The 13,337-nt window shown below is 39.3% G+C and overlaps 1 protein-coding gene and 1 long non-coding RNA gene across 3 annotated transcripts in view; one reads left to right on the top strand and one right to left on the bottom strand.

Moving 5' to 3' along the window:
- The window catches only part of LOC124255612 (heparan sulfate 2-O-sulfotransferase 1-like), a 238,312-nt gene that overhangs the window by 104,045 nt on the left and 120,930 nt on the right, over positions 1-13,337 (top strand). For both annotated transcript variants that reach the window (XR_006892707.1, XM_046689502.1), the window contains exon 2: positions 2,751-2,824. Coding sequence is in view for 1 of the 2 variants with exons in the window: in XM_046689502.1 (XP_046545458.1) it covers positions 2,751-2,824 (74 nt within the window). In the remaining variant the exon portion in view is untranslated. The remainder of the gene's footprint in view (positions 1-2,750; positions 2,825-13,337) is intronic.
- Positions 12,309-13,077, bottom strand: LOC124255613. Its single transcript, XR_006892708.1, has 3 exons — positions 12,683-13,077; positions 12,520-12,580; positions 12,309-12,426 (listed from the first exon to the last, which is right to left on the bottom strand). It is a non-coding gene; the product is annotated as an uncharacterized LOC124255613 (long non-coding RNA).

The raw sequence follows: 13,337 nt of genomic DNA, 5'->3' as shown, positions 1-13,337 counted from the left end.
TTTTGAAACTGGTGCCTACAAAATCTCATCCTTCTCTCATAGACCGGTCAATCAGTGGGGATTTTGAATGAGAACCAACAATTCAGAATGGGTACTATTGAAAACAGACCTTTCTCTCACAGACCAGTCAAACAGCAGGCATTATGAATCGGCTCCAGCAAAAACTCAATAGAAATAGACAATAGAAATGGAAGTACTGTCTTCATAAGCTAGACAGGATTTCAAAAATATGGATGTAGGATATTTTGATACTTGACATTTGCTTCATATTTAATTTCCTATCTGTAGGAGATAATTAGATGCTACTTGAAGCTGGGACTTCCTGATTCACAAGCCAGCCATATATCCTGTATGTCGTGTATCATGCTGTCCCAGGCACCTACTATAATGGACCTTCTTCATGCTTCATCCCCTGGGTGGACTAAAATTTGTTTTCATTATTTTGTGTGATTGAAAATGTATTGATTAATATTAGATAGTAAGCTTCTGTAGGCAATGTGCTGAGGCTGTTTGTTTCCCAATTACTAGAGGTTATGAGATGATTTCAACTCGGCTTACCTTTGATTGAAGATCCCACTGGGATTTCTATCTGTGCGATGGTCATTAACTCGGGGAGGATCGGTCTCCTATATTGCAACATGGGAGGGCGAGCTTGTGCTAGGGTCAGGATAAACATGTTCAGTAAATATGTCAGGTATCACAAGTTATGTATTGGGGATGCCAGGGATCTTGTCGTTAGCTTATTGGACATCGGTTAAGGTTGACGTACTAACAAGAAGCTCATTGCTATCAGTTATGTCAGATCTTAGACTTTGTGAGATAGAAACCAATTTTGTAACACTTCGACATCATCCATATTGATGATGTACAATTTGCATCTTTACAAATAAAGAGTATAGCCTTGACCACCGCTGTGAACCTCAAACCTTGCTGTGAACCTGGGCTGTCATTATTCATTGATATATTGGGTGAATCTCTACCATGGTATGCTGATTGGGATCCTATGATGAAGTTATATTTGGAAACTATTGCCAGTTTCCTTTGGCCTGTTGTGTTGATTATACACTGAATTCAATATTGTTCATATTACTCCTGGCTTTTTAGGCTATATAGTTTCTGTTAATTATCAAATGCAGTTTATACTGTGAGCAAGTACAATTATTTGATTTTTCTCAAGCGAATTATTGATCTCTCCTACTGTATGACATTCGACTCGCCAAAATTCAAGCCTCGAACTCGCTAAGTTTAGACGCCGCTAACTTTATTCACGGAAATAATTGTTGATAACCACCCTACTATTCCCAATTTGGAAAAGACCTGACACACCACGTTTTATGTGGGATACATGAACAGTGGAAGTGGAAGGACTGGGCATTACGGCCGGGACGGAAGCGGTCAGGTTAGGACGTGTGGGCCGACGTGTTGTTGACGTCAACACACATAGATCTAGACCCGGTTTGAATATACTGCCGCTTTTACGCTGCTGACGGATTTTCCAGCTTCGTAATTTCTTCACTGGGATAAGGGTCAAGAAATTCTTCTTCAAACCATTCGCTTTTTACTTCAAAAACACCAAAGATGCTGCCGAGATAGAAATTGCCGAATCTTTCACTTTAATTAGCGGTCTTAAACTGCCATTTAAGTATGGTTTTGATGAGCTCTCAGTCGTGCTAAAATTTCTGTTAATTATGAAATATGTGTTTACCAAACGTGTTTATTAGCTGTGATGACTCATTTGTCATAACTTGTTCAAATATGATACAGAATTAGCTTTGATATAGAGAGTATAAAATTGCCTGAAGGTTCATGTGACAAATATGTGGTTTCTCCTAACTACAAGACCTGTGGTGTATTAGCTCAGTGGTTAAAGTGTTTGCTTGTCATACCATAGATGTGGCTTTGAGTCCCCACAATGTTTGAAGCCCATTTCTCATCTTCCTTCCCATGATATCGATGAAATATTGTTAAAAGCAGCATTAAAACAATTCTCAGGATTGAGTGAGTGAGGTTAGTTTGACGCGGCACTCAGCAATATTCCAGCTATATGGCAGCAGTCTGTAAATAATCAAGTCTGGACCAGACAATCCAGTGATTAACAGCATGAGCATTGATATATGCAATTTGGATACAATGACATGTGTCAACCAAGTCAGTGAGCTAGGCCACCCGATCCCGTTAGAGGCGAACAACAGGATTGGGTGGTCAGGCTCGCGAACTTGGTTGACACATCATCGTATCCCAATTGTGTACTCACTCACTCCTTAAGAGACTATTTTCAGCAACTCCATTACAGTAAACACTGGCTAGTAAAAGGTAAATTTGTTAATGAGTATTTGGTGGTGTTATAAAGTAGAAAACCAATACTGCCAAAGCTTTATTTGACCACACAGTCAACTGTGCACTGGATGCATATAAGTATGCATTCCTGTGGGCGTCAAAATCCTGTGGGATAGCATGCATGTATTCAGTTTTATTCCCTTCCTAATGCAGCCACAAAGCCACTCAGTGTAACATGTAGTGCACACACAGAACTTCAATACGTCTGTCAATATCATTATATTGACATTTACTATAGAAAACAATACGGTGCCCTTTCCAAATTGTACACATTTTGCAGGGAATTACATCTATAATCCATATCCATAAGATGGATTACAGCATATGTAGGTGCTGTTAAATGTCAGCTGTGATTGATGTGTTTTCAATTTTCTGTCATACAAAGTACTTAAAAGTTTTTTCTTTGTTTCCAGAGCGAGCAGTCACCAAATTACAGCTGGATAACATGGATATTGCCCGGAGGCCATTATCATTTGCCAATGATCAGGTAATACGACATTTTGTGGTTCAGCTACTCCAAGTGTTTGCGGATTTAGTCAGTTGAATTGCTGCATCAGTGCATACATTTTGTATGGGTTTTCATGGGATATTTCATGTGTTATTTGCCTAAAGAGCTGAAAATTTCAGACACTCTAATATGTCTGGTGCAGTATAAATACTTTTATGTAGTATTCACACTCTGATACAAAGATGCAGTATAAGGTAGTATTCATGCTCTCATACAGTTGGTGCAGTATTAGGTAGCATTCACACTCTAGTACAATGGTGCAGTAATAGGTAGTATTCATACTCTAATACAAAGATGCAGTATTAGGTATTATTACCTACGAGGGCGAAAATATCGGGGTTAATATTTTTCATACAATGCCCTAGGGCAAAATATCACTTTGTCATGGTGACGTGACGTCATGAGCAATGCTATGACGTCACATTTCTTCTGTGATGTTGCGTTCTTCATGCGGGCGACGGCAGGTGTAAACATAGTATGACATGGGCACTAATGAAATATCCTGTATGTATTCACACTCTGATACAATGATGCAGTATTAGGTAGTATTCACCCTCTAATACAATGGTGCAGTATTAGGTAGTATTCACCCTCTAATGCAATGATGCAGTATTAGGTAGTATTCATGCTCCAATACAATGGTGCAGTATTAGGTAGTATTCACACTCTAATATACTGGACAAAATAAGTTAGGGATATTGGTATTTTTATTATTGATATTTTATCAGTGTGTTAAATACATAGATCATTATTCATAATTTCAAAATTTGCATATATCCCTAACTATTTTCGTCCAGTATACAATAATTCAGTATTAGGTAGTATTCACCCTCTAATACAATGATGCAGTATTAGGTAGTATTTACACTCTAATACAATTAGGTAGTATTCACACTCTAATACAATGATGCAGTATTAGGTAGTATTCACCCTCTAATACAATGATGCAGTGTTAGGTAGTATTCACACTCTAATGCAATATTGTGCAGTATTAGGTAGTATTCACCCTCTAATACAGTCTCCCTTCAGAACAATTTCAATTACATATAAAAATTTATCCAATAAATTACAATCCTTGGTGAATATTGATGATAGATTTGTAATGCTTAATGTTTCACAGCTGGTTACCACTTATATTTTCATATATTTTTATATGTTAATTGTTATCAATAATATGATTAGTATTTTCTCTCCCAAATGGTCATGGGTAAAGATAGTAAGGATCTATCAAATGCATTAGCAAAGTGTAAGTAACCAATAGCTCGATAAATATGATAATTTTGTTACAAAGACAATAACATTTACCTAATCAGAGCATGTAATTAATTCCAGCGAAAATAGTTGGATATATCAAAAGGATGGCACATTTTTTTCGGTATGACGATGCAAGTGGAGTTGTTTGTATACCGCCGTTGCCATGGTCCTAATCGTCCAATCGGTGATGTAACATTGAGATTGTTTTTGTTTACAAATAATTAAACCAACAGTTACTAATTTTTAGAAAATGGGAAACTTCAGAGTTTTCTCTTCACCAAAGAACAAAAATATTGATAAAATTATTTTAAAAATATTTCAATATGAAGAAAATATTAGAGTGGGTACCACTCTTCGTGATGTGCCTGGGCCTAGATTTTCGAAAGCTCTCTTAGCGCAAAGATAGTCGTAAGTTAATGTTAATGTATGGCACTTACGACTATCTTAACGCTAAGAGAACTTCGAATATCTAGGCCCAGAGGTCAACAATGGCCGTTATTTGCGGCTGTGTGCCAAGAATTTTGGCTAACACATTTTTAATTCATGGGCATTTCGTTTTAAGGTACATAAACTAATTGAAGATTATATATTTAGAAAGCTGAGAATTAATGCATAATTCAAATGACACGTAAATTCGACTTGATAAATAGTTATTGCAAGTTATATTTGGGGATGTCATTATGCTGCTCTGCTGTCGAATGGGTTTCACAGTAGCATTGAGAGGATTAAGAACTAAGGATATGATAGCTGGATAGCTTGCTTTTTTTTTTAATTCATGAATGAATACTCTCTTGTGAGTGTTGAAAGGAGCATTTCAGAATTTTTTTCTGTGTGCTGTTTTTTAAAGAAAACTGACGTCATTTGCAGACAGAAACCATACTGTTTTCGTTAATAGCAACCTGACCGTATATATATCTGTTGTGATTGAATTAAAATGTTTACAGTTTATGTTAACTGCACTTGCTGGAACATTATTCCATTTTACCATCCATCGATCTCAAGGCGTTACAGAGAGGCATCATACTGAAGTGAAAGATTTTATGAGATTACAGTACTATTTCTGTTAAAAAAATCATTATCATTATGCATGTGGTAAAAAGTGTGTGGTAAAAATCACGTATTCCTTGACCTGGTAGATTTATAAATATCCGTTTTGCTGCATGTGAGTTCCTACACAGTTACAGTTTATAGATTGCTGGGCTTACAGGATAGCTCAAAGAAAACTTGAATATATATCAAAGAAACATTCATACAAACAGGATATTTACTGATGTCTGTGTTTATTTTTGTGATTTGAGTTTCAAGGATGAAATAGGCATCTGGATATTCAGCTCAACATGCAGTTCACCCTTTAAATTTGTGGAGGTTCAAAAGATTCGTACAAAAGAGCATAATTTGTCTGTGCATGAATGTGTGTGTCCGTGTGTGTGTGTGATTTTTTTTATTGCATTCATGAATTTTTATCTTGGGAAGCCCTTGAGTAAGAAATGATGTCACTGCCAATACCCCAGCATATCCTACCTCAAAAGACAAGAGAGCTCAGTCTTAGACAAGAATAGCAACGTCCTATGTCAGATAACATTGCGGTAGGTTTAAGACGGCATCAGGAATGGCTCTTAAGGCAGTGAAACTTTAGTTGTAAGTCGCTAAGATGTGATGTAGCTAAGACAACTTCATGAAAAGGCTGCCAGGTTATTTGGGGGTTAATCTCTGTCAGTTGTAAACAACTCCTTCCATTTGTTTCCTACATTGAGAAAGCCCAGTCATCCTTCTTTTCAATGAAATTCCATATGTGAGTGAACGCGCATGACTTACCATTAAGTAGTGATATCCTAGCAGCCCGTAAGTCTATATCTTGTTTACTTTAAGAAAAAAAGTAAGACAAACTTCCTTTGTTGGTTGCATGCTGGCTACATGTCCTGTGAGCCCCGGTAGGACCCATGATGGAACTCTAGCCTCTCTGGGTGGGGACACAAGAAGTATCAATGCCATCACTGAAATAGTATCTACCTATCCTAATCTGAAACCTCCATGGAAATAAGAGACACATCAAGTTGTGAGTGTAAAAGACAGTGGAGTAGCTCTTGACAGGATGTCCCGTCATTTCTGTCATTTCGTGTGCTAGGTGCTTTGGCACACTATCCAAGACTCCACAGAGAAATATTTGCTGCTAGCTGTTGTTATTTGCTTGGTAGATGACATTTACGTTTGTCATTGAGCCTTTCCTTTGAAATTTTATTGACAAAAATTGCCAGTAATTTTCCTGATTGGAATTTGTGCCACATCCCACAAAGGATATTAATGAACATTTAGTTGGGACACAGCACAAGAATGGGTGTAATTATGTCTGGATGAGCAGCAACTACCGTAAATACTCACATAGGCACCCTTTCACATTTAGCCGTGTGTTCGACTTTCAAATAGAGCAGTATGCTTCCAAAATAACAAATTCTATATCTACATCAATTTGGCAGTGATGTTAATTGCACTGAGTTTCACTTGTTCTCACTGGAGAGTATTGCAAGGTTTCAGCTGGAGACTTGGATTTTTGGTATTAACACGTAAGGCCAGCCCAATTCTATTTCTTGTTTTACGGATTTTTGTCTTCAGAAAACCTAAATGCAGGAGGAAATTTTTTTATTAAAAAATCACCAGTCAAAGTAATATTCCTTTTAAATACCGAAAGTATTTTACTTTTGGCAGTTTATAATGTGTGTATGGGGCAAAAAAAACGATCACGCTGGGAAATTTTTAATTTTTTAAATTTTTCTTTTCTTTTCTTATTCTTGAAAAAATAAGACCGGCGGAACTGTAAAACAAGAAATAAAATTGGTTTGGACTAAATTATGTTTATAACGAACATACTTACAAACTGCGATATAACAACCTGTTATAATTGTATAATAACTGTATAATTCATGTCCAAATGTGAGTGATGACCTATGGTTATAATGCACAAACATTACTGGTCCGTTTGAGTTCATTATAACCATAGAGTACTGTACTTATAAACAACTCATGTTCTACTTGAAAGGCACTTAGTTTTACAGGTAACAATATAGACAATAACAATTAGGGGTCTTAGAAATTGTTTATTGGTTTTTCTGAAGGAGCCAATCTAAGCCAACACCTCATTTAACAAGAAGTACAGATGTGGAAGGTAGGTTCTAAAATAATTTAACCTTACCTACTGCAAGACAAATAGCGTGGGTGGCCTCCATGAATAAGCACCTTTTCAAATAATACTTAACTGTTCAAAAATGTAAAATCCTCTCTAAAGGGATAATTATATATAGTTAACACTGAGACTTTTTGTGCTGTGGCCACGTGCCAGTGTTAGTCTAGGCAAACAAACACTGGGTAATTGAGATAGCATGTCATAATGTTGGATGGAAAATAACATGTACCTTATCTAGATTGTGGCAAGGTCTGTGTGCTTGTCAGTTGATGATGATAAGTGAAAGAGGAGTGTGGTGTTAGTGTGAACGTGTCAAGACTGAAAAAAAGGAGATTTGTATGGAGATAACACACAGCCTGTTGTTACTGCTCACTGTCTAATGTACCAGTACTATGTCTTCTGGAAGGAGTTGCTTCCCTTATATTCCCTGCTCACTGTCATCTTTTCCTGTAGATAGTTAAATTAATTACTAGTAGTTCTACCATTTAATTGTGGAGATAGTTAGATCAGTCGCTCGCTCCATATGAAACAAGGCCATTTCTGTCTGAAATGTAGAATAATGTAGAAATGTATTAATTACGGATCAGTGTGCACTACAACCCAAGCTGCCTGTGAGGTGCTTGGTGGTTAACAGTTATGAATATATCAACCCACCAGGTACCCATTCACTGCTGGGTGAACAGAGGGAATATTGAACAAACTCACTTGCCTAAGGTGAGACCAGATGTGTCTTATATGCTTCATTGTGCAGCAGGTCTGAAGTCATAAAAACCGCATGAGTCATTCTGCCAAGCACAGTCACTCATCCAATTTTCTCAGCGACCAGTGTTGCCTAATTTCAACTGATTAGTGCACTGTGGTCTTTGCACAGTGCCACACACCACCACCAATAGTTTTGTGTTATGTATCCTGTATAAATGGCAGAAATAATCAGAGTAAGGCATTGATATGTTTTCTTCAAGAAGTTGGGCAGGACTAAACTGATGGTGCTTGTGTGTTGTAAGACAACTGATCCTGATGTGTTTCATGGTGAAGCCTTTGTTGCACCTATGTGACACAAGAGAACAGCTAGTACAGTATAATTTCCGCAGCCTAGTTGTGAGACTGGTACTTGTCACATCAGATGACGGAAATGAAATGTCCAGACACCTCAATGCAAGGGTTTCATGTTTCAGTAGGTTGTGGTCCTAAGTGGACCACTAGTGTTGAAACAACGCACACAGAGGCATAGTGAACTGTAGAGAACAGCAGGGACTTGATGGTAGATAGTTAGTATTGACAATACAGGGCCCTCTGTGGATCACTAGTATTGAAACATCCCAGACAGAGACATAGTGAACTGTGGAGAAGTGTAGGGAGAGATGGTGACCACAGTAACTTGATGGTAGATAGTTAGTATTGACAATACAGGGCCCTCTGTGGATCACTAGTGTTGAAACATCCCAGACAGAGACATAGTGAACTGTGGAGAAGTGTAGGGAGAGACGGTGACCACATGAACTTGATGGTAGATAGTTAGTATTGACAATACAGGGCCCTCTGTGGACCACTAGTGTTGAAACATCCCAGACAGAGACATAGTGAACTGTGGAGAAGTGTAGGGAGAGACGGCGACCACATCAACTTGATGGTAGATAGTTAGTATTGACAATACAAGGCCCCTCTGTGGACCACTAGTGTTGAAACATCCCAGACAGAGACATAGTGAACTGTGGAGAAGTGTAGGGAGAGACGGTGACCACAGTAACTTGATGGTAGATAGTTAGTATTGACAATACAAGGCCCTCTGTGGACCACTAGTGTTGAAACATCCCAGACAGAGACATAGTGAACTGTGGAGAAGTGTAGGGAGAGACGGTGACCACAGTAACTTGATGGTAGATAGTTAGTATTGACAATACAGGGCCCTCTGTGGACCACTAGTGTTGAAACATCCCAGACAGAGACATAGTGAACTGTGGAGAAGTGTAGGGAGAGACGGCGACCACAGTAACTTGATGGTAGATAGTTAGTATTGACAATACAGGGCCCTCTGTGGACCACTAGTGTTGAAACATCCCAGACAGAGACATAGTGAACTGTGGAGAAGTGTAGGGAGAGACGGTGACCACAGTAACTTGATGGTAGATAGTTAGTATTGACAATACAAGGTCCTCTGTGGAAACTAGTGTTGAAACATCCCAGCTAGAGACATAGTGGAGAAGTGTAGGGAGAGACGGTGACCACATCAACTTGATGGTAGATAGTTAGTATTGACAATACAAGGTCCTCTGTGGATCACTAGTGTTGAAACATCCCAGACAGAGACATAGTGAACTGTGGAAGAGAAGTGTAGGAGAGACGGTGACCACAGTAACTTGATGGTAGATAGTTAGTATTGACAATACAAGGCCCTCTGTGGACCACTAGTGTTGAAACATCCCAGACAGAGACATAGTGAACTGTGGAGAAGTGTAGGGAGAGACGGTGACCACATCAACTTGATGGTAGATAGTTAGTATTGACAATACAAGGCCCTCTGTGGACCACTAGTGTTGAAACATCCCAGACAGAGACATAGTGAACTGTGGAGAAGTGTAGGGAGAGGCGGTGACCACAGTAACTTGATGGTAGATAGTTAGTATTGACAATACAAGGCCCTCTGTGGACCACTAGTGTTGAAACATCCCAGACAGAGACATAGTGAACTGTGGAGAAGTGTAGGGAGAGACGGTGACCACAGTAACTTGATGGTAGATAGTTAGTATTGACAATACAAGGCCCTCTGTGGACCACTAGTGTTGAAACATCCCAGACAGAGACATAGTGAACTGTGGAGAAGTGTAGGGAGAGACGGTGACCACAGTAACTTGATGGTAGATAGTTAGTATTGACAATACAGGGCCCTCTGTGGACCACTAGTGTTGAAACATCCCAGACAGAGACATAGTGAACTGTGGAGAAGTGTAGGGAGAGACGGTGACCACATCAACTTGATGGTAGATAGTTAGTATTGACAATACAAGGTCCTCTGTGGACCACTAGTGTTGAAACATCCCAGCTAGAGACATAGTGAACTGTGGAGAAGTGTAGGGAGAGACAGCGACCACAGTAACTTGATGGTAGATAGTTAGTATTGACAATACAAGGTCCTCTGTGGACCACTGATGTTGAAACATCCCAGACAGAGGCATAGTGAACTGTGGAGAAGTGTAGGGAGAGAGTGTAGATAGTTAGTATTGACAATACAGTGCCAAGGAAAATGTGTCACATAAATTGACGGAAACCAATAAGGGAACATATAAAACTACAAATATTCCTTTACTTATTCCCAAATGTTCATTCAAAAGTGTAATACAGAGCTTGTGAAGAAACCAGGAAAAGAATATTGGAACAGTTGTACTTTAGTGTTCATTCACTTCCACCAGTTTATGAAACAAAGAATCCTCTGTATTGTCATTGATTACCATGTACTGTCATGTTCTGTGACATGTCATGTGCTCACAGCATGTTTTCGACCAAAGTGTGATCACTTGTTTGTGTGAACTGAAAGTTAGGAACTTGGGACAAAAAAATCCCACACTTTTTTTGAGTAATGTGTTGCAAGAGGCGTTGACAGTTATATGAAGAGTGATCTTGGCAGAAAAACTCCACTGTGGAGAAGGCTATGTTTTTGTAAATTTCCGCTAAAAATGTAAGACGGCTATAATGTAGTAGTTATGTTGAAGCCATGAGTGGGTGTGTAAGTGTTCATACAAGATAGTTATTGCGCAAACATTCCATGTAGAAACAGTGACAATATTCTATAAACTACATAAACAAGATATGTAAGTCAGAGTAACAATAGATATGCTAATACAAATGTGTATAATGGCCTAGGACAATCTAGAGATCTTCTAGATTTGTTTGAAGTTGTATATATGATAGCAGAATATTTCTGTGCTATCTGGTACATTATTTGTAAGGGGCTAAATTTTTCTGTGGTGGTAAGGCTTTGAAAGTAACTAATTTGAGAGGAACGGTTATTAGATAAGCAGTATCTTACATCTGCATGTTTACTACAAGACAGTTTACTTCAAGTAGTTTTCTTCAACCTCAAGGGGGCGGTGGTGTAGCCTAGTGGTTAAAGTGTTCGCTCATCATGGCAAAGTCCCGTGTTCGATTCCCCACATGGGTACAATGTGTGAAGTCCATTTCTGGTGTCCCCCACCATGATATTGCAGGAACATTGCTAAAAGTGGGGTAAAACCCATCTCGCTCACTCATTCATCCTCAAGAATTGAGCATTGATCACAGAGCCGGTCCTCCAAAGGTGTAGGTGGTCTTGCTCTTCTGCCCAGTTAAATTATTAGCCTGTGATAACTCAGTCTTAGTACTGTAATGTAGATACGGTGTGTTTTTTATCTTGCAGTGTTCTAGGTATGGTTCACGATTAACAATGCAACAAATAGTTTTATAATAGTTTTTTAGTTTCATATGAACAAAAAATAGTGTTGTGTGATGAATATGGTGATTAGACATGAGTTGAATTTTCATGATTTATGGGGACACAAAACCATTTTGAAAAACGAAACATCCTGTGTTCGTTTAATCAGTATGCACCAGAGTTTTTTCTCTCTAAAATCTGATACTTTAAGTGTAGATATTGAAACACTCAGAGCGTGACATGGCAAGTTGATCAGTAATCTCCCAGCTTTTAGTTGACGGATGTTTGACATTTCCGTAAATCTGGGTTGGCCAACCTCTGGGCATGATAAACCAAAATACGATAAAAACAATGTCGTAATGTATTCTCCATCTGACAGCAGCCCCAAACAGGGCTGATCTGTGTACGCCAGGGCACTCTCATCTCAGCCTGCTGTTTACCCTGGCTGATACTCCTGACTGGCTACACTACACACTGTTGCCAGATTGTCTTACAGTCTATCGGCTGTCGTGCTAGTGTTCCATACGTGCAATTGGTCCATGCCCTGTTTGATGGCTTGGGCCCACCTCAGGGACCCTTTGTTACTATTGAAATATTAGCTAACAGATACCAGCACAACACTGTTTTGTGTTTTGAAGTTGCACAATACCATGTGGGTCTTCTCAAACATTCTGGGCAGAAAAGGTTACTGCTATCTCATGGTTCATAAGATGGGAATGTAATGAGGTGTGTGAATAGTACATGCTGGCCTGTGCCACAATCACCAGTGTTACTAACCTGTTCAATCAGGACACACAATCAGGTTACTACAGGACACACACAATCCACCTGTGTTACTACATGCTGGCCTGTGTCACAATCAGGTGTAACCTGTTCAATCAGGACACACACAATCCACCTGTGTTACTACGTGCTGGCCTGTGTCACAATCACATGTAACCTGTTCAATCAGGACACACAATCAGGAGTAACCTGTTCAATCAGGACACACACAATCTACCAGTGTTACTACATGCTGGTCTGTGTCACAATCAGGTGTAACCTGTTCAATCAGGACACACACAATCCACCAGTGTTACTACATGCTGGCCTGTGTCACAATCAGGTGTAACCTGTTCAATCAGGACACACACAATCCACCTGTGTTACTACATGCTGGCCTGTGTCACAATCAGGAGTAACCTGTTCAATGAGGACACACACAATCCACCAGTGTTAATACATGCTGGTCTGTGCCACAATCAGGTGTAACCTGTTCAATCAGGACACACACAATCCACCAGTGTTACTACATGCTGGCCTGTGCCACAATCACATGTAACCTGTTCAATCAGGACACACACAATCCACCAGTGTTACTACATGCTGATCTGTGCCACAATCAGGTATAACCTGTTCAATGGGGACACACACAATCCACCAGTGTTAATACATGCTGATCTGTGCCACAATCACATGTAACCTGTTCAATCAGGACACACACAATCCACTAGTGTTACTACATGCTGATCTGTGCCACAATCACATGTAACCTGTTCAATCAGGACACACACAATCCACCAGTGTAACTACATGCTGATCTGTGCCACAATCAGGTATAACCTGTTCAATGGGGACACACACAATCCACCAGTGTAACTACATGCTGGTGTGAA

This window comes from Haliotis rubra, unplaced genomic scaffold (assembly GCF_003918875.1).
Source record: "Haliotis rubra isolate DU_JTF1 unplaced genomic scaffold, ASM391887v1 Scf603, whole genome shotgun sequence".
NCBI lineage: Eukaryota > Metazoa > Mollusca > Gastropoda > Lepetellida > Haliotidae > Haliotis > Haliotis rubra.
Note: the sequence above shows the minus strand (reverse complement) of the source record. Positions and strands in the feature narration are given on the sequence as shown.